At 37.8% G+C, this 22,586-nt stretch overlaps 5 protein-coding genes across 5 annotated transcripts; 4 read left to right on the forward strand and 1 right to left on the reverse strand.

Moving 5' to 3' along the window:
• Window positions 1–230: 230 nt before the first annotated feature.
• Aspvir_001727 (class V chitinase Chi100) lies at window positions 231–4,548 on the forward strand (the record flags this gene model as incomplete). The annotated part of the gene is made up of 4 exons (XM_043266845.1): window positions 231–3,204; window positions 3,262–3,376; window positions 3,433–3,731; window positions 3,800–4,548. The coding sequence occupies 4 exons, from the start codon at window positions 231–233 to the stop codon at window positions 4,546–4,548; spliced, it is 4,137 nt and encodes a 1,378-aa protein (XP_043122780.1).
• A 668-nt stretch (window positions 4,549–5,216) lies between these two features.
• Aspvir_001728 (uncharacterized protein) lies at window positions 5,217–5,443 on the forward strand (the record flags this gene model as incomplete). The annotated part of the gene is made up of 2 exons (XM_043266846.1): window positions 5,217–5,286; window positions 5,340–5,443. The coding sequence occupies 2 exons, from the start codon at window positions 5,217–5,219 to the stop codon at window positions 5,441–5,443; spliced, it is 174 nt and encodes a 57-aa protein (XP_043122781.1).
• A 616-nt stretch (window positions 5,444–6,059) lies between these two features.
• Aspvir_001729 (aminoglycoside phosphotransferase family protein) lies at window positions 6,060–7,184 on the reverse strand (the record flags this gene model as incomplete). The annotated part of the gene is made up of 1 exon (XM_043266847.1): window positions 6,060–7,184. The coding sequence occupies one exon, from the start codon at window positions 7,182–7,184 to the stop codon at window positions 6,060–6,062; it is 1,125 nt and encodes a 374-aa protein (XP_043122782.1).
• Window positions 7,185–8,559: 1,375 nt separating this feature from the next.
• On the forward strand, window positions 8,560–8,884 carry Aspvir_001730 (uncharacterized protein; the record flags this gene model as incomplete). The annotated part of the gene is made up of 1 exon (XM_043266848.1): window positions 8,560–8,884. A coding segment is annotated over one exon (325 nt), but the record flags the coding sequence as incomplete, so codon positions are not given.
• An 81-nt stretch (window positions 8,885–8,965) lies between these two features.
• On the forward strand, window positions 8,966–9,222 carry Aspvir_001731 (uncharacterized protein; the record flags this gene model as incomplete). Its single annotated transcript, XM_043266849.1, has 1 exon — window positions 8,966–9,222. A coding segment is annotated over one exon (257 nt), but the record flags the coding sequence as incomplete, so codon positions are not given.
• Between the last annotated feature and the right edge of the window lie 13,364 nt (window positions 9,223–22,586).

The raw sequence follows: 22,586 nt of genomic DNA on the forward strand, positions 1-22,586 counted from the left end.
CACATATATACATTACCTACGGAATATCTCTCGTCCAGCCGAACTGGGACTTCTTTCTTGAGTAGACTGCCAGCCTGACGAGACCTGATACTACTCCTTCCTGCTTGCTCTCATATTTCCCCTCTCTTCATTATTATCCATTATTTTCTTTTGTCCTATGTTTCTTTCCAGTCCGTGACTTTGTGCTCCTCATCCTGCCTGGGCTCTGCCCAGCCAATCTTCTAGTCGCCATGCTACAACCAACCGTCATGAATTTCATCATTGTGACAGTCGCCTGGTCTATTGCCGGCACTCTAGCACTGAAGGCATCCATCACCAAAGCCATGGATGCCTATATTGCGGCTCACCCTATCCCTACTCTCTCAGTGGGATCTACGCAGAGTGTCAAGGCCACCAGCAACCGGACCAGTGTGTTGCAGGGTGACTGGGCCTCTGGGCTCTCTAATACAACCCGCAGTCGCTGCCCAGACAGCTGCAGCATTCTTGGCCTGGATCCCACAGGATGGCCGGTCTACCACAGCGTGGATCGTCTGGGCTGGTGCAACCAAACAATGCTTCTCAACTTTGCCCTCTTTAATTCGCTTGATGACCCCAAGACCCATGCTAGTATTGCAGCTTGTGTGGCAGACCTCTCCGATGACTCCGAGGTCACGACCAACTCAACCGCCGTTGGTAACGCATCCTGTTTGCCAGAAAAGAATGCAAATAAAACCACCAACGTGACTGGATCATTGCAACTGTCCTCGTCTGCCTCCATCCAATCTGGTAATGCTTCTGCAGTGATCGCTGCCCTGAATGAGCTGCATGCACTCTCCCTCCTTTGTGAGGACGGATGCAACGAGACCATCCAGTTTGCCTTGTCGGGTCAGGCAGTTGTTGGCGTCTATTCCGGCTCCGGGTTCGCGGGCCAGTCCGTCCTATCGTCTGTTCTGGAGCAACTGGTCGACCGCGTGCAGAGCAACGGCATAGGCAGCGAACTCGTGGTCCAGCTCTGCGACTTGCATCAACGAGCTTCTCGGTACTCCTTGGGAGTCATAGCTCACATGGGGTCGGACTTTGCTTCGGTACAGCAAGCCGTCCAGGCATGGAAGAACAACAGCTGTGTTACCACCACTGCTGACCAGACAGTCGAGAGCTGGAAGAACGTGACCTTCCTGGCTCCAGTTATGCCACGGAACTCGACCAATGGCACTTCCATGGCCACTCAATCCCCATGTCTCTCGCAGTTGAATACTCGTGATACCTGCACCACAGTCCAGGTCGTGTATGGCGATACGTGCACATCCTTAGCGTCCGAGTGTGGCATCACCGGCACTGAATTTGAAGATTATAATACTGCCGATGATCTGTGCTCTTCGTTAACTGTTGGAGAATACTTGTGCTGCTCTGAGGGAACACTTCCTGATTATTCACCTCAGCCTGATGACGACGATAACTGTTATGTCTATCTGGTGCAGACTGGAGACACCTGCGACTCTATTGCCGCAGCCTATGATACCACCACAGCTAAAATTGAGAGCTACAACAACGACACCTGGGGCTGGATGGGCTGCAGTGACTTGCTGGTGGGCAACAACATCTGTCTTAGCTCTGGCTGGCCGCCCATGCCTACTGTCATTACCAACGCAGTCTGTGGTCCGCAGGTAAATGGCACCCCAACGGCACCTCATGGTACGAACCTTAGTACGCTGAACGAGTGTCCTCTCAATGCTTGTTGTGATATCTGGGGCCAATGTGGCACCACCGCCGAATTCTGCACCATCTCGCAGTCCTCGACTGGCGCTCCAGGTACAGCTGCGCCAGGTCAGAATGGGTGTATTTCCAACTGCGGCACGGATATTGTCCTCACCGGTTACCCCTCGGACATCTACTCAATTGCCTACTTCGAAGGCTTTGACTGGTCGCGCCCGTGCCTGACCATGTCCGTGAGCGAGATCGATACCAGTTCCTACACGCATATCCATTTTGCGTTCGCCACCATTAGCACTGACTACACGCTGAATATCAGCTCCATTGAGGCGCAGCTCCCCTTCTTCACTGCTTTGAGCGGGGTCAAACGCGTCCTGAGTGTCGGTGGATGGGACTTTTCCACCAGCCCAGACACCTATATGATCTTCCGGGACGCGGTCACGTCTACCAACCGGGCCACGCTGATTCAGAGTGTTGTCGATGTCTTGGAGAAGTATGACTTAGATGGGATCGATTGGGATTGGGAGTATCCGGACGAGCCAGATATCCCCGGCATTCCTGCCGGCACTGCGGCAGACAGCACCAACTATTTCGTCACGCTAGGGCTGCTCATGGCCGCTCTAGATGGAACGGGCAGGACAATCTCCGTCACTGCACCAGCGTCTTTCTGGTACCTCCAGAACTTCCCCATCCAGGCGATCAGTGATGTGGTGGACTACATCGTGTACATGACCTACGATCTCCACGGACAATGGGATTATGGCAATGCATATGCGGATCCTGGGTGCTCGGGGGGCAACTGTCTACGCTCGCACGTTAATCTGACTGAAACAATCAACTCGCTGTCGATGATCACCAAGGCTGGAGTGTCAAACACCCAGATTGTCGTTGGAGTGGCCAGTTACGGCCGGTCCTTCAAGATGACTACTTCCGGTTGCTGGACGGAGATGTGTACCTATACGGGACCAGATTCAGGCGCCCTGCCTGGCATATGCACCGAGACGGCTGGCTACATTGCCGATGCTGAACTGGAGACTATCATTGCGGAGAACCCCACGGCGGAGGTCCACTGGGATACTGACTCGTTCAGCAACATTCTCGTTTACAATGACACGGAGTGGGTGAGCTACATGAATGACTCAAACAAAGCCATCCGCATCCTCCTGTATGAACTCTACGGGTTCCTAGGAACAGCCGATTGGGCTGTTGACGTGCAGTCCGAGGGGGGCAGTTCGTCGTCCTCTTCCTCGGATGATAACACCACCTCGATGGCCTACATCGGTCCAACCGTCTGGAGCGAAGCTACTCTGGTCGTGACAGGTATGCCAGGTGAGACGTTGGTCTGGCCCCCTCTGCAACTGTCCGGCACCACCACGATTAGTTTTCCACTTTGGACCACGGTGTTGTCGTTTTCTACTCTGTCGACCAGCACTTATACGGACTCGGATGGCTCGACATCGACTGATCTTGTATACGACACCCTGACCATTCCGACTGTCATTACTGTTCCCCCAGGTTGGTTTCCGTTTCCCCCGTGCTGTGATGTGTTAGTTCTAACTGATCTACTATCAGTGACGACGACTGCAATTCCCGTCTGGAACATCATTCTTCCAACTGATGCCACTGACGGTGACATTGAGCTGACCAGCTCTGTGCAGCCGCTTACATTCACCATTATAATTACTCCGTAAGCTTTGAATTGCCTCCATACAATCCTAACAACTAGTACTAACACTGCGAAAGGGTTTGGGACGGTACCACATCCATTGCTGAGCCTACCAGCACAACACAGAACTCCACCATCGTTGCATGGCACAGTACCACATACGTCATTCCACCTGTCACGGAAACAGTAGGCTCCAGTACTACCATCACAGGTGGCACCACGGGAACCCCAGTCCCTATCATCATCACCCCGCATCCCTATCCCACAGACGTGACTTCAACCCCCGACCCGGATCTCAACACAAAATCAACCTCATGGACATCGGGCACCCCTGCGTCACCGTCCTGCGGCACTGGCGAAATTTGTGGTATCCCATGTATGCTGGCCCTTTTACCCTGAGACCTTCCCCATCGTACAATACCCCCGAACTAACTATATGAACAGGCCTGCTATGGTGCTACTCTGGCTGCCCCTTGTGTCCTCCAGGCCTCTTCGGCAGCACCAGCAGCGGCGGAAGCTCCAGTGGTGATGATTCAAGCGATGATTCCTCTAGCTCCTCCTCCTCTTCCTCTTCCACAGCAACCACTTCCACAGCAACCTACACAGCAGCGGGCTTCCACCTCGGAGAAGCCGATATCTTCCCGACCAGCGTAGACGACTACAGCAGCTTCGCGGCCTCCTCTTCGGCCTACCAGTCCGCCTACGACAGCCAGTTTTCCAGCACCACAACCAAGTCAACCACCACCAAAGCAACAACCACAACAACCGAGTCCACCAAGAGCACCACCTCAACAGCCTCAACGTCAACCGCAACATCCACCTCCACAACTAGGAAGTGGGTCTCTTTTTACCTCATGGAGGAGTATACCGGCATCTCCTGGATCTTTGAGAGGATGGTCATCGACAGCATTGGCGGGGTGGAGTACGACCCGTGCGAGGTGAGCCCTGATGCCGAGGTCACCGCGGACACTGTCGCCCCGAATCCGGACTTCCCGGACAGTGATATCGGCCCGTTCGAGGCGCATGGGGTCCCCGGATGCCAGTACACTGCAGGCAAGGATAATACCGTGGGGACGTTGACCTGTCCCGGTGTGGATGGAATTGCGTGTGCGAAGGATAGTGATTATGGGGAGCTGTTTGAGTGTGATGGGCCGGTTATGGTTTATGTGATGGCTTGTTTTAGGGATTCGTGATGTGCTGAGTGACAAAGGTGTGTTTCTCAAATTATAGCTATACCTGTCGAGGGGTGCCAAATCCTACTTTCCAGCCCTCCTGACCGACCATGGACCTAGTACAGTTGACTTCTCAGTAGCTAGTCTACATATCTTGGAACAGCGGAGTAGTGTAGGTATGCTTGATGAAGTTCCACTGTGTTCGTTCCTATTTGATGATGATGCCCCACCGATCAAAGATGCGTACTCTTGGTGAAGATCAAGGCCTCTTGAACCACCTTACCTAAAGTAAGACTAGTGCTGGTCCTGATGCGGGGTAACTTAACTTACCCTAGCTGCTCCTGAAATCCGCCCTTTAAAGGGTTAGACTTTGCTCCTGAAATCGCCCTTTAACGGGTTAGACTTGCTCTTGAAGTCGACCTTTGATGGGTTAGACTTGCTCCTGAAATCGAGGATTAGGCATTCCGCTTGATCTAAACTTGGCACGGACCTTCATTCAAGATGTATGTGGTCTGGAGACATGTTTGCTTGCATCATTTCTCCAGAAACCAAGGGGGTGTTAATGAGCGGAGCCGGGGTTTATAAGGCCTGACCTTTCCACCGTTGTCCTTCATTCTTTTACGGGTTATCGCAACAGCAACACCGGATTTCAGACAGAACTCAGCTTTCCCTCCTACATCTCCCACAGAATGGCCGAGAAGTGCGCACAGGCCGGATGTGGCAATTGGGCTTTGAGTGGTAGTCGCTACTGCGCTACCCGTGAGCATATGTTCTGCCCCTCAGTCTCCGATTGCGTACTGACATAAGTACAGACAGGCCTCCTGGTTCCCAGAGAAGACCTGCCGTGGAATCCAACATCGATGGAGTACGAGCTCCCGAAGTCGCAACTGACAGTCACGAGCGCACGGCTGCCTGACCTAAGCGGCACCTTACTGCTACGGCGCCAATCATTCCAACGACCTAATTTGTCCATTCAGGCGTTGCTAGAAGCGCCTACCTTTGTGTATTTACGTGATCATTTTGAAATCAGATCTTCTCTGTCCTAGCATCTCATTCCTACCAGATTGTAATACAATAACTAAACATAAGGCGTAGCTTATTGGCAGGTAAACCACCAGCCGAAAGACAAAAAGACGGTTGCGAGTGGGATCTTGTACGTAGATTATCGCTAACGATGTGAATTAGGATGGAACCTCTGTGCAAAAGACCTCTGACGTGGTTGCCATGATGCGAGCAGCAATGACAGAGGGAGAAAGCCCATTAGATCAAGTCTTAACAATTATTTCTACCGCTGTTCCATAGGCAACCCTGAACAAACACATATTCCAATTGAAGCCTAGGCTGAAGGCAACACCTTGCCAATGATGCAGTCCACTTTGGGTACGGCAGGAGCATCTTGCTTATTCACAAGATTACTCCTAATGGAGTGGTGGAGAGCAAGCAAGAGGCTGTCTAGCGTCCTATTCCTTATCACAGTGTTGCTATGGGCAAACTAGATTTGCACACACCAATTCATATAAAACTCTTCCTATCTAGTCTACTTCCAACAAGCAAAGAACTAAACTATCATCTTTCCATTTCTTGAGCGCCTTGCTCTTCCATGTCTCCCACTCTTCTTCTTCTAAGTTGAAGGCCCTCCGGAGCCCTGCGAACAAGGGCGGAAGTGTCTGCACGTCTAGAAAAGAGCTCTCAGGCCCCAGCGCAAAGAAAAATCTCTGCACCTTTCTTCCCTTAGTAACACAGTTGGCAAGATCTTCGCGGCCCTTTTCACGAAGGATGGCAGCTAGCCGTAATTCCTCGGCGGATAGCTCATTCGATCCGTTGTAGAACTCAGCTACCGGCCATAGCATGCATGGGGAACAGAACGCCTCGGCTTTGGAGACTGTTTGAGTCCATTCCCAGTCTATGATTCCCAGAATATCAAAACGGTCATTAACCAGAATGTGATCACCCTTATCGTCCGGGTGCTTGAGAAAGAATTGGTCGCTAGGCGGGATGTCTTCCAAGAGAGAGCTAATAATATCGTGGCGAAATCGATGGATAAGGTAGGTATCTACCCGACAGCAGGAGTCGATCTCACCGCTGGCTATCATTTCGAGGTAGGACTCGAGTATAGCCTGAGAGCTCTCAAGAAAGGAAGAAAATGGACCGATCGGACCCTTTCCTGGCCGGAATGTCGATTGATGTGCGAGACCTAGGATATCTATAGCACCATCTGCTGAGAACACAAGTGATCCCATTGCTTTGAAAGGATGCTTTTCAATCTCAAGGAACATGTCGGCCAACTGCTGTAAGACCTTCTCCTTCTGTTGTGGAGTTGCTTCCTGCCAATTCAGGGGTCGTCCGTCCAGCTTTTCCATTAGGATATAGTCAACTCCGAGTAGGTTCCCTGGATCGGACTCGCATGCCCAATCAAAAATTTTGGGCGTAGGAATGCAAGTGTGCTCTTGAAGATAAGTCATGGTGGCAGCTTCACTTCGAAGTATCCAATCACGGACTTCCCGAGGTGGTGATGAGGTCCTCGCGAGGCGAAAACGTGCAAGCCATTTGACATTGTCATCGAAGGTAATCACTGCATGGCAGTTCTGGTTCCCCATCATGGCAGCCAAGCTCTTGCGGGACAAATCGACGGTGCATGAAATACCTTCTCTAAGCATTGATGCGCGGGAACATAACTTAAAATGATCTATTCGAAGGCACAACTCGTCTATATGACGAGCTTCTGTAGCTGCATATTGGGCGGAGTAGGCTTCCCAGTTTTCCTAAACAGGTGAGCATGAGCATTGCTGCTGTGGGAGCAGGTACATTGCATACCTCTGGTTTAGGACATCCGTGCCATGGCTCTAGGCGATGCGTGCGACAGAAGTGTTTGTCACACAACAAGCAGTCTCCTACTCTCTGCGCGGCTGGCTTCCTACATGTTTCCCAGTCGCATGACCATTGAGGCATTATGGGCAATGCTTTATGTCGAAGAAGCTCACTGGAAGGCCTTGGGACAGGAATAAATGACCTTGTCACCAAGTACTAAAGTGAAGGAAATAGAAGAGTGAAAACATGGGACTCCCTTGATTTAACCCCTTCGCTGTCAGGAGGTGCGGAAGAACTCTAAGCCGGATAACGGTATCTTGGATGGGTACTGTAGTTACGACATCGCAGAAGCTTACTACCATATTTGAGTCAACCCACGACATGTATGGAAAACTGCGCTCCGATGCAACCTAGGAACATTCGTCTGTGAACAAATGCCATCCAAACTTACTAACGCCCCTGCAATTTTCCAAATGTACATTGAATCGGTCATCGGAGACTTTTTCGGACGAAGTGCAACCGTTGACCTGGATGATAGCCTGTTCGATGCCGATACGCTCGAGGAATTACGAAGAGTATGGACGACTCTAGAGAACCGATTACAGAAAGCCAGTCTGAAAATCAATGAGAAAAAGATTTGTCTAACCATGACTTCTCGGACAACCCCGCTTCAAGTAATACCTGAATCACGTGATGACGCCATGGTCACAGAGGCTGTCCTCTCTTGGGCGGTATATGAGTAGGTCCGATCCGAGATCGTAAACTCAAAAACGATCAAGCAGCGCCCTCTTACCCCTTACCAGGGCTTTACTCCAGTTTGCCAAAAGCTTACTGTATAGGATTTTTCTATTCTTTCCGAACTCTCTGATGGATCGATCTGTTGCTCAAAATCGGCCCTTTATTTGCGACAAATGCCGCGCCCGATTCTCCAGGGCGTCTAACCTGAAGAGACATTTGGGAAAGCGTGAGGCTCTGACGACCAAGGCAAACACAGTGTTACTGATGTACTGAGACACCTAGATGGGCCAAAGAAACATCAATGTCCAAGTTGCAGGAAGCTTTTCCGAGAGCTTCGCAACGCACAAGACCATTTAAACAATGATCGATGTGTGACGCAGCGGATGGGCAGAAGGCCAAGTCAAATTAACAGAGTTACTGGTAGCATTCATGATACCAGCTGATGATAGACTTCTAATTCTCTCTTCCCCAGGTCTGCCTACAGTCATGTGTTTCCGGACTCCTCCAGTCAAGAACAGCCTGGACGAGCAGACACCAGGTGGCTCCGAAGGTTTAGCCAGAAACAACCAATTTATTGAGGACGCAGGCGCCGAATATCGAAAAGGGCAGCATATCTTCCAGCACCGACAGCAGTCATCAGACTGTAACCCGAGTAAAGTCGCGACCTACACCAGCGGGGGAAAGGGTCGGTCTACGTCGCCGCCCATAACCCGCGTCGCACCTATCTCAGATTCACTGTTGCAGAATACAGAGAACATTCTATTAGGCTGTGACTCAATCCCTGATGGGATTAGCAATCTAGCCCTTTCTGGTGAGTTTAAGCAAAACAAATCAGTTTACTGTTGCCATCTCTAATCTAAATTGCGCTCCCATTAGCCTTAGGTACTGATAGCAAGTACCATCAGCTCACGGTTCACGAACTACCCCCTCTATTTTCGCCCAGCTCACATCATCATACCGCACTTTTCGGCTCTGTTCACCGAAATATCCTCGATGTCCCTCTCGAAACATCGCCTGGTCAAGGGGACTTCCCGAGGAACCACCTCAACTGTCCAGTTGACCATTCTTCCTGCTTCGAAGGCTTACCGGAAATATCATCACAATATGCAGCCAATCGTTTCCCTGTTTTCAACCCTCCCAGTCCGCTGATTGACTCTGCTCTCTACCTTGAAAGCTTCCCGGAAATATCATCGAAATATCCACTCTCTACCCTCAACCCTTCCAATTCACTTGACTCTGCTCTCTACCTCGAAGGCTTGCAGGATATACCGTCTTATCCACCCGATAATCTCTCTACCTTCAGCCCTTCCAATTCAATGATTGACTCTGCTCTCTACCTCGAAGGCTTGCAGGATACACCGTCCTACCCACCTGATAATCTCTCTACCTTCAACCCTTCCAATCCAATGGTTGACTCTGCTCTCTACCAACATAGTAACAGTGTCATGCGCGGAGTCTATAGTTCCTATACTAATTAGGGATGACCATAAGATCTCTAGGGTGCAGAGTCTACATCTACTCTAGAGTCTATATCCTATCTTAGTAGAGTCTATATCCTACCTTTATAGAGTCTACATCCACTTCCTTACCAGGAGTAGGGTCTATAAATATTAATTTCCACTAGTACTTAGAGTTAATATTAGTTAGTAAGCTATACTACTTCATCTACAGAGTCTATATTAGTAAAGGCCCCCGTCCATCCACCCATCCACCCACCCATCCACCCGATAATCGACATCAGCTGCCATCCATCTCTACAGCTCCAGCCTACCCATTCCATGCAGACTTGCTCCTGAAGCATATTACCAAAGCAGCCCCAGAAAGCAACTATAGCGCTAGAACCTGAGCCTTAACCTGCAGTGAAGGAACCAGCACCTCCACTGCTGCCTACCTATAATATTAACTTTTATATACCAGCGCTGATGCCCCCCTCGTCAGTTAAGGCCACAACCCCTAGGTAAATAGCTAATTCAGCCTCCCCACCCCTATTACTACTCTCCAACCCAGTCTAATGCATCCCTGGACTCTCCTTACGTATATTAAGTATGTTAAGCCTCTTAGTTATAACTTATCTCCTACACACCTATCCTCCTGAGTGACCTTACCTAGGAGGTTCCTGAGCTGCTAGGCGCCCTGAATAGAGTTGCATAACCGAACTGGTAAAATCGAATCCGACCCTCACCGAACTCACAGTGGTGAGGGTTCAGTGCCTAGCCTAGGGAATCACTAGAGTTGCATAACCAAACTGCTAAAATTGAATCCAACCCTCACCAAACTCATAGTGGTGAGGGTTTGGTGCCTCACCTAGGGAATTACTTCAGTTTCAGTTTAGGTAGGGTGAAACTAATTTAAGTTTAGTTAAAACTATTAGTTATAGTTTTTATAGTTTTATTAGTTTAGGTGAAACTGCCTAATCTAATTATAGATAATATAGAAGTATTATATATTAAAAAATAGGGGTTAAGTAATCTAACTATAATTAGATTTTATAAAGATTATATAATAATTAATAAAGTAGAACTCCTCTATTATACTAAAAGATAATCTACCTAGTAAGTCCTATTTATAAGCTAATAGAAATGCCCTAGTTAATAAGGTGTATAGTAAGGTTAAGATCCCTAAGATACTAAGTAAGAAATAATAGTCTATTATATAGATAAGTAATTATTATCTCTATTAAATCCCTCTCTCTTAGATACTTCTTACTATAATATATATATATTAATATTATCTATATTATTATCTTTCTTAAAGCCACCTAGATCTTCTTTATTATTATTAATATAGTACTTAGTATCCTTATTATCCTAATTATCCTTCTCTATATTAATATCTTTCTTACCTATCTTATTAAGCAAGAACTAGAATTCCTAATTAATTTAAAATTAATTAGTAGAGTTGTTATTTTCATAGGTTGGGCTGGGTTCTCTTATTTAGCTAACCCAACCCGCTGGGTTTGGGCCTTAGAAACCTGAGGCCAAAACTAACCCATAGACCTATAGGTTCTAGGTGGCTTAACCCACTAGGTTTAGTTCTACTAGGGGGGGTATTCTCTACCTACTTAATCTAGTTAGTATAGGCTAGGTCTAGCCCATGAACCTACTAAGTAATTTTAAATAGGTAAAACTATACTAATATTCTATAAAGATAATAAATATATAATAGTAGAATTACTATAATATTAAGTAAAATATTAAGTATTAAGCATCTAGTAGTTAATATAATATATATAATATATTAAAATCTAACTTAGGTTAGATTTCTATATAAGATTTTAAGTTTATAATAATTTTATTAGGGGTGTATATTTAGTAGTAAATATTAATTTATTAAGTATATATTTCTTAAAGACTTAAAGTTAAAGTATTAAATAAAGAATATACTATAATTTATAATCTATTTATGTCACGGGCTAGAAGCCTTATAAATCTATGACCTAGATTTGGATGGTAAGAAATCGCTGAAGGGTTCTAACTAGGGCCGTGACGGCCGAACATAAAAGGGAGTATATAAATGATGGATAAGATTATATGACTAGATTAATTACTATATTAATTACTATAAGGGTCATGTAACTACTGGTGTCCTTACTAGATAAGAGTTTATTAATACCTAAGGTAGATTATAAGTGCCTAGTAGGCTTAAGTACTTAGTAGGCCCTACCTACTATACTACCCTCCTCCCCTCCTGAAGGAGGTTAGCAGCTCTCCTATATATTAAATACTACTATATTAGTAAGGTTAATAACTAGTTCTTATATAGGCTGCTTATAGCCTACCTATTTAATAAGATACTCTTTATAATAGCCTTAGCTAACCTATTTCTTATATTCCTATAAGATCTCCTTAATTATATACTCTGATTCACCATCTACTAGGGTTGCCAGCAGCTAATAATTACTATTTAACTAGCTTAGGAATAGATTGCTAGCAGTAGGGCATAGTAGACTAATATAGAATATATTATATACACCTAGTAGTGTATCTAATTAGTAAGCATATAACCTAATAGCTTTAAGCACTATGAACTTTATATACTATATATTAAGCTTCTAGCTTAGGTAATCTATTTAAACATTCTATAGGTTTAACTATACTTTTAATTTTATAGTATATTATAGGACTACTAAGTAGAAGTAGTTTAAATACTCTTCCTAATACTACTAGGCTATAGCTAGTTCTAACTATACTATATTAGTAGCTTCTCTTATCTTTATTATAATTACTTTAGCTTTTACCTTTAGTAAATAGGCTATATAGGCAGTAGCTACCTTATAGTCTAGCTCTTTAATCTCTAGTAGCTTAATATTATACCTATAGTCTAGGAAGAACAGGCTAACTCCTATACTTATAGTATCTTAGCTATTAATTACTAATTAGGCTATTAGTAGTAATAATTTCTAATTAGTCTAAGCATAGCTATAGAAGTTCCTAAGGTAGGCCTCTAATATTATATTTATTTATTTAATCTGCCTATCTATCTATAGGTGGAAGGCTATTAAAAGGTATTATTAAATACCTAGTTATTTATAGAAGTGCTCCTAGAACTAACTAATAAACTATAGACTATAGTCTAATATAATCACACTAGGAACACCATGATAGCTAATAAACTAATTAATTAGTAGTTAGGTAACTATCTTAGAGTCTATTTATTTATAGGGCACTAAGATCACACCCTTCCTAAGCCTATTACTAATTATTATAATGTCCTCACAGCTATTAGAAGTGGGTAGCTTTATAATAAAGTTAATAGTAATCTTATACTACTTATAATCTAGGATTAGCAATAACTTAAGTAATCCCTAATACTATTTATACTATATATAGTTAGCACTACACTTATTATAGTTCTGTATAAATTATTAAATGTCTGCAGAGAGCTCTGGCTAGTAGAAGTTCTAGATAATTATTAAGTATAGTATATTCTTCCTAGGGTAGCTTATTAATACTAAATTATACATCCCTTACAGGATCCTTATTTATAGAGGCTCTAAATTAGGGACCTATTTATAGTCCTAGTATAGCAGGTAACTATCTAGTAATATTAAATATTTAGTAATTAATACTTAAATATATAACTCTTTTAGAAATTATATAGCCCCTTTCTCTACCACCTAATATATCTCTTATAGATTTATATTATTTAGTATAGCCTCCTTCTAGTATTCCTCTAGGGGCAAGGGTGCTCTACCTATAGATATTATACTAGAGACTATATAATAGGACTACTTAGTATATTAATTATTATATTTACCTAGTAACCTTATATCCAGGCTAGACACTACTTTATAGGTATGAAATACTTTCACCTATATCTAGCTAGTAATAACCTTTAATAGAACTAAGCAGTGGTCATACATCTTAAGCCTATTATTATTCTTATCTTATAATATATCTTACTCCCTCTATAAGAGGGCATTAGGCTAAGCAGCTAGCTTTCTAGGCTAGTAATATATCTTATAGTTAAATTAGCTTAAGGTATATAACTAATATATCTACTATTTATTAAGTCTATAGACTGTCTTAAAGTACTTAAGATTATAATAGTCTATAATAAGCTTAAATTATAGTAAGCTAATTAATTCTAACTCCTACTCCTTAAGAGTATTAATAATAGCTAGTAACTCCTTATTATAGATCTTATAATTATACTCTACTAGCATATTCTTCTTAGAGATATAGGCAACTRGCCTTAGTATACTATTATTATTATACTAGGATATAGTAGCTCTAGTTACCTAGTTTAATATATCTATCTCTACTACTATTCTCCTATTAGGGTTAAATTATATAAGGATTAGGGCTATAGTAAATATCTTCTTAAGTAGCTTAAAGGCCTTTACTTACTTATCTCTCTATAGGAAAGGGGCCCCCTTATATATTAATACTATTAATAGTTATACTATGTCTAAGAAGTCCTATATAAACTATTAATAGAAGTTTATAAAGCCTAGGAATAATTATATACTATATACTAAGGTTAGTACCTATTATTCTAGTATAGCCTTCACCTTAGTAGGGTCTATCTATACTCCCTTACTAGCTTTAATAATAAATCTAAGATACTTTATACTTTTTACCTTAAATTTATACTTATTAATATCTAGTTATAGCCCTGTATTCTTTAAATACTCTAGCACCTGCTAGATATGCTATTAATACTTAGTTAATAAGCTATTAGTAAAGATCAGCACATCATCTATATATATAGAGGTGAATTTATCTAGGAAGTCTTAGAGAGTCTAGTTTATATATTATTAGAAGGTGCTTAGTGCATTTGCTATACTAAAGGGGGTAATAAGCTATTTAAATAGGCTAAATTATATATAGAATGCTATCAGCCACTTATCCCTAGGGGTAATATAAATCTTATAGAATATAGTAATTATATCTAGCTTAGTAAACCACTTAGCCTTAGAGATGTGCTCCAGGGTCTTATTAATTAATAGAAGTAGATAATAGTCTTTCTTAGTAATTATATTTAGTATATAGTAATTAATATAGAATCATAGTCCACCCCCTAGCTTATAGGTGAATAGCACAGGTGCTATAGTAGCTAAGCTACTTATATAGATAAAGCCCTTCTTAAGTAGCTCTATTAATATCTTCTATAGTACTAGCAGTTCTCTATAAGATATGCTATATAAAGGTCCCTATAGGGGCTCTATTATCTTGCCCTTCTTATCCTTAACTAGCTTAATTTAATAGTCTACTCCTAGGTAGTGTGGTAGTAGCTCATTAGCCTTCTCCCTATTAAATACTTCCAGGAACTCATGGTAGTGAGCTAGGAGCTTCATAGCTAGATTAGTATACTTCTTAATCTATAAGGCCTTCTTGATGTCCTTAATGCTGGCAGTGAAGATCTATATAGTCTTATCTTTCTTGTGCTGCTAGTTATAGACTATAAACCTGTCACACCCTGGGATCTGTCTCTGCTGTTCTCTGCTAGTCAACTACTTTGGGAACAGGGTGATATAGTCCCTGGACTATATCTAATACTTGCCTGAGGCCTACCCTCTGTGGTAGCCTACTATATACCAACCCGGGTATATGGCGACACGTGATGCAATGATCTGACTAGGATCTAATGTAATCTAAAGGTATAATAATCTCTCTAAGATTAAGGATAATAAGAATAATAATAGTAGAGATAGAAGTAAGGCCTATTAAGGATGTATCCTTAATAGTAAGAGAGTAATTAATAAATTAGACTAGTAAACTTATACTTAAGTAAGTTATCTTTATTAAATGTGAAGAACTAAACTAAGATCTCTAGATATAGTGGTAATAAGTGTCCTAATATAGTTCCTTAAATATATTACTAATATATCTATAATAGATCATTGCTCTGCTTATAATAGATCACTAATCTATTCTTATTAGATTATTACTCTGCAGCTATACTGGCATGCTGCTAATTATATAATATAGTGTCCTTACTGTGCCTCTTCCTAGGCTCTTATAGCAAGTGATCCTTCTCTAGATAATTAGTTATTATCATTCCTAGTTCTACTTCTCCTATCTACCTAGTTATATTAGTGCTATAACATCACCTCCCCCTCTTATTAGTGTTTTATCCCTAAAATATCTTATAAGGCTGAGATTCCCCCCTAGTAGGTGTTATTCTATTTTTTTTTTTTTTTTTACTATATTATGCTTTCTTATGCTGACTATGGCTTCTAAAGCATCTATTTAAAAAAGAAGTCTAGCTTAAAAAATTAAAGATTAAGGTTTTATAATAGCTTTCCCCTGTGCCCGTTATACTTATCTTGGTAAAGAGTATATTAAATCTAAAAGTTTAGATCACTGTAGTGAATGTGTTTGTAAAGGCTATTCTTATTATATTAAATCTAAGCCTTCCTTTACTGATGCTAAATGGCAATGTCTTATATGTATCTAAAATTTAATAAAAGAATAAGAAGAAGAGCTTCTTATAAAGATTCTATATTTATAAAAATAAGAAAAACTCCTTTATTAATATACAACTGAATTCCTGGCGCATGATTTCAAAGAAATTAAGGAGTTAGAAAAGTTAGAAGAATAAGAAAGGGTTAAGAAAGAAAGATTAGTAGATTTTTAGAGGGAAGATATAGATTTATCTAATCTTACTATTAATTCTTAGTTAGCTTTAGTATTAGAGGATCCTACTCTAACCTAGATATTATATAATCCTTTCTTCTAGTTGAACCTTGAGTTGCCTAATAGTATTTTTAAATAAGTTAGTGGTAGCTTATTAGGTTCTTAATAGGTTCCTATGTGTTTTCTAAGGTATTATAACCTTTCTATTTTATAAGATAATATGGTTTTCTGCTAACTTATTTGTGGTCTAGGATTTATTTAACTTTATATTCCTATTCTGTATTATTATTAACTTCTATATTTTCAGTAATTTTTGCATTTTTCAGTGCTGGTTCTAATAATGAGATATGAAATACTAGATAAATCTATAATATACTTTTTAGTAGTTATAGTTTATAATTAACTAGCCCTTTTCTCTCTTTGATAATGAAGGGTCTAATTTTCTAATAATCTAGTTTCTAACTTGGTTATTTTATTTTAATATTTCTATAGAGTAGGTAAACTTTCCCCCTCTTTTTAAGGTCTAGAGTACTCCTGTGCTTCTTATTATAATATAATACTATTCTAAGGTTTATAAACTTAATATCTCTTAAGAGTTATATTCTTAAATAATTAATAGTATTTACTAAATCTACAGCTTTATCTACTGTTAGTACTTTATTCTATGGTTCTCTAGTTAATGTGGGATTATACCTATAGTTAGTAAAGAATAGTGTTTCTCCTGTTATTGAGTAGGTGGTATTATTATATATAAACTATGCTATTAGTAGGTAAACTACCTAATCATCCTATTAATAATTTATATAGTATTATAAGTATTACTTAACTGTCTGGTTTACTTATTCTATCTGTCTATTAGCCTGCAGATAATATACAGTTGTAAGTCTTTGCTTAATTCCTATTAAATCTATTAATAATTACCAAAACTTTAATATGAATAGCTTATCTCTATCTGATGTAATGTATTATGGTATTCTATAGCTAATAATTATATATTCTATAAGTAAGTTTACAAGCTGCAATGCTATTATATTTATTATAGTTAGGATTAAATAGATAAATTTTATAAGTCTGTTAGTAACTATTATTAGGTAATTATACCCTTTTGACTCTAGTAAAGGTCTAATAAAATCAATAGTAATCTATTTCTATAATTTCTTTAGTATCTCTGGTGATTGCATCTTACTATAAGGTTAATGTCTAGCTAGCTTATCTCTAATATAAGTCTTATAGTACTAAATATAGCCCTGTACTTTCCTTCTTATATTTAGAAAGTAGTAATTTCTTAAGATAACTTTAGCTATCTTCTTAGTTCCTATATGCCCATACATTAGATTATTATAATATTTTGTAATAATCTTACTTCTCATATACTTAGGTATGTAGATGAGTCCTTATAAGTAGATTAATCCTTATTTATCTATTATTAGATGTTTATTATCTATAGAATTTTTAAGTATCTCTTAAATAATCCTATCTTTTTTTATTTCTTTAATAATTTTCTGAATTAATGGATCTTCCTTTAACTTAATAGTTACTATAAGTATATAGTGATTATATACTAATAATCTATCTTCTTAATATTTTAATATTACTAGTTTAATTATTTTTCCTTAAAGCTTATAATCTAGTTATTAACTAAGTATATCTACTTATTCATTCTCTATTCCCTTGCAGTATATAATTCTAAAATCATACTATAAAAGTATCTTAGCCCATCTGGCTTGATATTATGTTAATTCTTTTATTATTATAAAGAATGTGAGATTCTTATAGTCTATCTTTATAGTAATGGTATATTTTGCTCCTTCCAGGTAGACTCTCTAAACTTTAAATGCTACCACTATAGCTAGTAGTTCTTTATTATAGATATTATAGTTAAGTTCTACTTAAATTAACTTTTATAAGTAGAATACTACTAGCTATAGCTTCCTGTCTTCTCCTAGTTAAGTTATTCTTATTCTAACTACATAGTCTAATATATTAGTCTTAATTATTATTTCTTTTTCTTTATTATATTACACTAAGATTAGTGCTTTTATAATCCTATTTTTAACTTTATTAAATACTTTATTATAATCTTCACTCCATTCAAACTCCTTTACTTTTTTAAGTAATGCAAAGAGTGCATGCATGATATATACATATCCTATAATAAATTATTAATAATAGTTAATAAGTCTAATAAACTGTTGGACTTCCCTGATATTCTTTAGTTAAGGCTAATTAATAATTGCCTTCACCTTATTCTAATCTATGTGGATCCCTTCTGTAGATATCCAATGTCCTAGGAACTTGATCTCTTAGATATTAAATTTATATTTTTTTAGTTTTAACTTAATATTAGCTCCCTAGAGCTCTTTTAATACTATTCTAATATGCTTCACATGTTCTATTTCATCTTAATTAAAGACTAAGATATTATCTAAATAGACTATTATAAAGAGGTCACAGTACTTGCGCAACACCTCATTAATAAATCTTTAAAATAATGCTAGCATGTTAGTAAGCCTAAATGGCATTACTAAGTATTTAAAATAATTATATTTTATCCTAAATGCTGTTTTCTATTTATTACCTTCTGTAATCTAAATATGGTTATATACATCTATAATATCCAACTTTATGAACTACTTAGCTCCTTAAATTTAATCTTAAATTTTATAGATTAATAGAAGTAGGTAATAATCCTTAATTATTATTATATTTAATTACCTGTAATCTACATAGAGTTATAGACTTTTATCTTTCTTAGGTATAAAGAGTACACTATATCCTACTAGTAAGTTTAATAGCTATATCTTCCTAAGTTATAATTACTTATCAGTATATTCCTTCAGTGTCACTAATTCTTTTTTTAATATCTAGTATATTTTTTTATATGCTGGTGATTTCCCTTCTATCAGTAGGATCTTATGGTTATACTTTCTATACTTCAGTAGTTTATACTATTTAAATTATTTAAATAAGTCCTTAAACTCATAATATGCCTCAGGCAGAGCTATCTTAATAGCTTTCTTCTAGCATCTTCTAGGGTTATTATTACAAGTCTTATCTATACTCTGATTAGCCACTGCTAAAATCTACTAAGTCCCTGAACTAAACCTTATTTCTTTATTTTTGCTTTCCTAGGTATCACTCTCTAGCATTATAATCTTAGTATATTCTTTGCTGTCCTTAGGTGCCCATCCTAGTAATTCTATTATTACTATATATTATAATAGTTTAATTACTACTAGCACTGCTATTATATTCTGGCTAAGTGCTACTTTTCTTAGTTCACCTTTTAACTACTTAGTACTGTCATTATTTCCTTTTAATCTGACATACTATAAGGCCCTAGTTTCCCCTTTAATCTAGTCCTATTATAGGTATTTACAGTTAAACTAAAGACTTCCTATCTTCTAGTTAATTACTAGGTTATAATTCCTAAGCTATAGAATCCCTAACACCACATTATACTATCCTATTAGTATAATATTAAAGTTTAGTTATTTAAAGTGGTCTAATATAACCATTAGTATAGTCCCTAACTTAGTCATAATTAAGAGAGTTCCTAAATTCTCTCTATTTAGATCTATAATTAGTTCAGGTACTACTTTTATAATTCCTAGAAGCCCTAGCTTAGGCTGGCCGTTGGGAAGGGAAGGGAAGGGAATGGGAATTCCCACTGCTATATCCCCTCCCATTTTACCCTTAGATATGGGAATCCCATCCTAATACCTTAGTTCTATAGGAGTCCTAAAAGATTAGGGATGGGAAGGGAATCTTCCTCCCTTCCTACCTTACCTATTAGTAGGAATTCCTTTCCTATTAAGAAAAAACAGGAAGGGATTCCTATTAAACTAATCTAATATACTAGGGATCCCATCCTATTTAGTATTATAATTAGGAATTCCCATCCTATTAAGAAAATCTAATGGGACTCCTATTAGGAAATAGGAATCCCTATACTAATCTATATAAAGTAAGGTATTATATAACTTATAGGTATACTATGCTATTATAATCTTACTTATATTAAGTAAATAATAGAGGTAATAGTTATAAGTAATAGTTAAGGGAAAACTTTATTTCTCTATATTAACCTTCTAATATTAATACTTAACTAATAATAACTATTAGAATATTTATAGGTATAACCTCCTCCTCTACTTCCATACTAAATCTTAAACTTAGAGTAAAGGTAATTTCTACTATAATAGATATATAATACTTCTTAACCTCTAGAGGTAAAATATCTTTAAACTTATTATTAAGAGCATACTTACTTATTAAGCTAGCATCTTTAAGATGTAGAAGAGTATATTTTAAAAGTATAATTCTTTTAATAGTGCTACTATATATCTTTAATTATTAGTAATAATAGATATTATAACTAAGATTAAATACCCTCTCTACTGGAATACTAGTTAGAAAGGTAGAAAGAATATCCTAAGCTATTTTTATAATAGTTAGATAATAGTTCTTTAGGTCTCTCTAATGGCTGAGGAGGTCCTTTCTATGGACTAGTAGTAATAGAGGGTTATAAAGATAATATTTAATCTCTATATAAGGCATAGTTATTATATATTACTAGTTAGTGCTAAATATGCTATTAAGATCCTAGAGAAGAATAAGAAAGATTAGTAAATAACTATTACTAGGAACTATTACTATACTAACTTTAATACTTATATTATCCCTAGTCCCTTACTTCTATTATTTTAGCTTAAGGTAAAGATAGTTTTCCTTATAATAAGAAATAATCTCTTACTTATATTATAATTACTYCTGTAGYATCTAGTCCTTAGTATTATATRCTTATATTTAGTAAGTTAGRTTAAGAATAGYAGTAACTAYATATATCCTYCTATRCTRACTAGTAGTATTTATATAGTACTTAGCTAGTTTCTYCTTTACTATATTAATAGCCTTATTAAGGGAATCCTACTATTTAGATTTAATCTAAGCCTCTTACTTAAGTTTCTCTAGGTGTTAAAATAGTTTATTATAGACCTGCTAACTATAATAGATAGTAACTCCATAAGAGATTAAGATTAACTCTATAAACTAGTAGAATAGAAGTAGTAAGATAATTAAGTATCTAATCTACTTCTACTTAATATTAGATAGACTAAGTGCTTTTATTCTTAAATTCTTATTTAATATAGTCTAATTATTAATTAACTCTCTTAGGAAGAGAGCCTAAGTTGCTATAGTAAAAGTAGAGTTTTATTAGGTATAGATATCTTAAATTATTTAAAGAGGATCTTTATGGTATTTTATTTATACTTATTAAAAATCTTTACTCTGCTGTGAAGATATATTAATTATATTTATAAAAAGATAGATCTAATTATAATTATAAGCCTCTATTAAGCTATTACTAAAAACTATTATTAAAAACTATTACATACCTTCTATAGGACCTTTTTAAATAAATATAACTATTTAGAAATTATTACCTCTATCTTACTATTATTATAAAAGATATATGCTTAATCATCCTTAGCCTCTAAATTAAAGATTATAATAATCTTCTTAATAACTAGCTGAATAATATGAGCAAGATATAGTAATATATTCTATTCTAGAGACTAAAAATATTAAGAGTAACTTTTAAGGAGGTTTATAAGGGTCTATACTATAGTCTTATTATTTAAAGCATTATCTACTATTATACCTAGAACTTAATTATTAAGTTTAAAGTCCTTAAGTATCTAATAAAGGACAGAACTAAGTATTTAACTAGTATAAGCTTCTAATAGAGGTTAAAAGGCTAGGAGTACCTCCTTTCTCTCCTAGGATATAGTTATAAAAAACCTAATAACTATAATAAATATAATATTATTAGGGCTTATCTAGTAATTAAATATAAGTAAAACCTTCTATTTATTAGGAAGATTAGTAAGCAGACCTAATAAGACCTAAGTATAGTAGTTATTAATAAGGGCATGCATCTTTGTCTATTAAGGTATTATAATATTAGGCTATAGTATTTAGAGTAGTATACTAAATAATTTATTCTTAATTATATAGAAGGAAAGGTTTAAAGAGATAATTATATTAGTAATAAGTTAAGTAACTATAGTCTCTATCCTTTAGAGTACTCTACTCTCAGTAGGTATTAAGCTAAAGGTAGATATAAGTATTATTTATAAATATATTTATTTTTATAATAAATAAGTCTATAATTATTATATAAAACTATTACCTATACCTCTATAGTAAAGTATTAAAGAGAAACTTATAATAATCTTTTCCTTACTTAATAACTTCTTCTATGCTGTAAGACATTACTTTAAAGCTAGATATTATAATAGACTAGATATTCTACTCTTTATATATTTACTATATATAATTAGTGCTTTATAAAGCTTATACTAGAGCTATGGTATTCCCTAGTGTAGTTTAGTAACTTAGTAAAAATTCTGCTATTAATTCTACTAG

The sequence above is a fragment of the Aspergillus viridinutans genome (assembly GCF_018404265.1).
Source record: "Aspergillus viridinutans IFM 47045 DNA, scaffold_1, whole genome shotgun sequence".
NCBI lineage: Eukaryota > Fungi > Ascomycota > Eurotiomycetes > Eurotiales > Aspergillaceae > Aspergillus > Aspergillus viridinutans.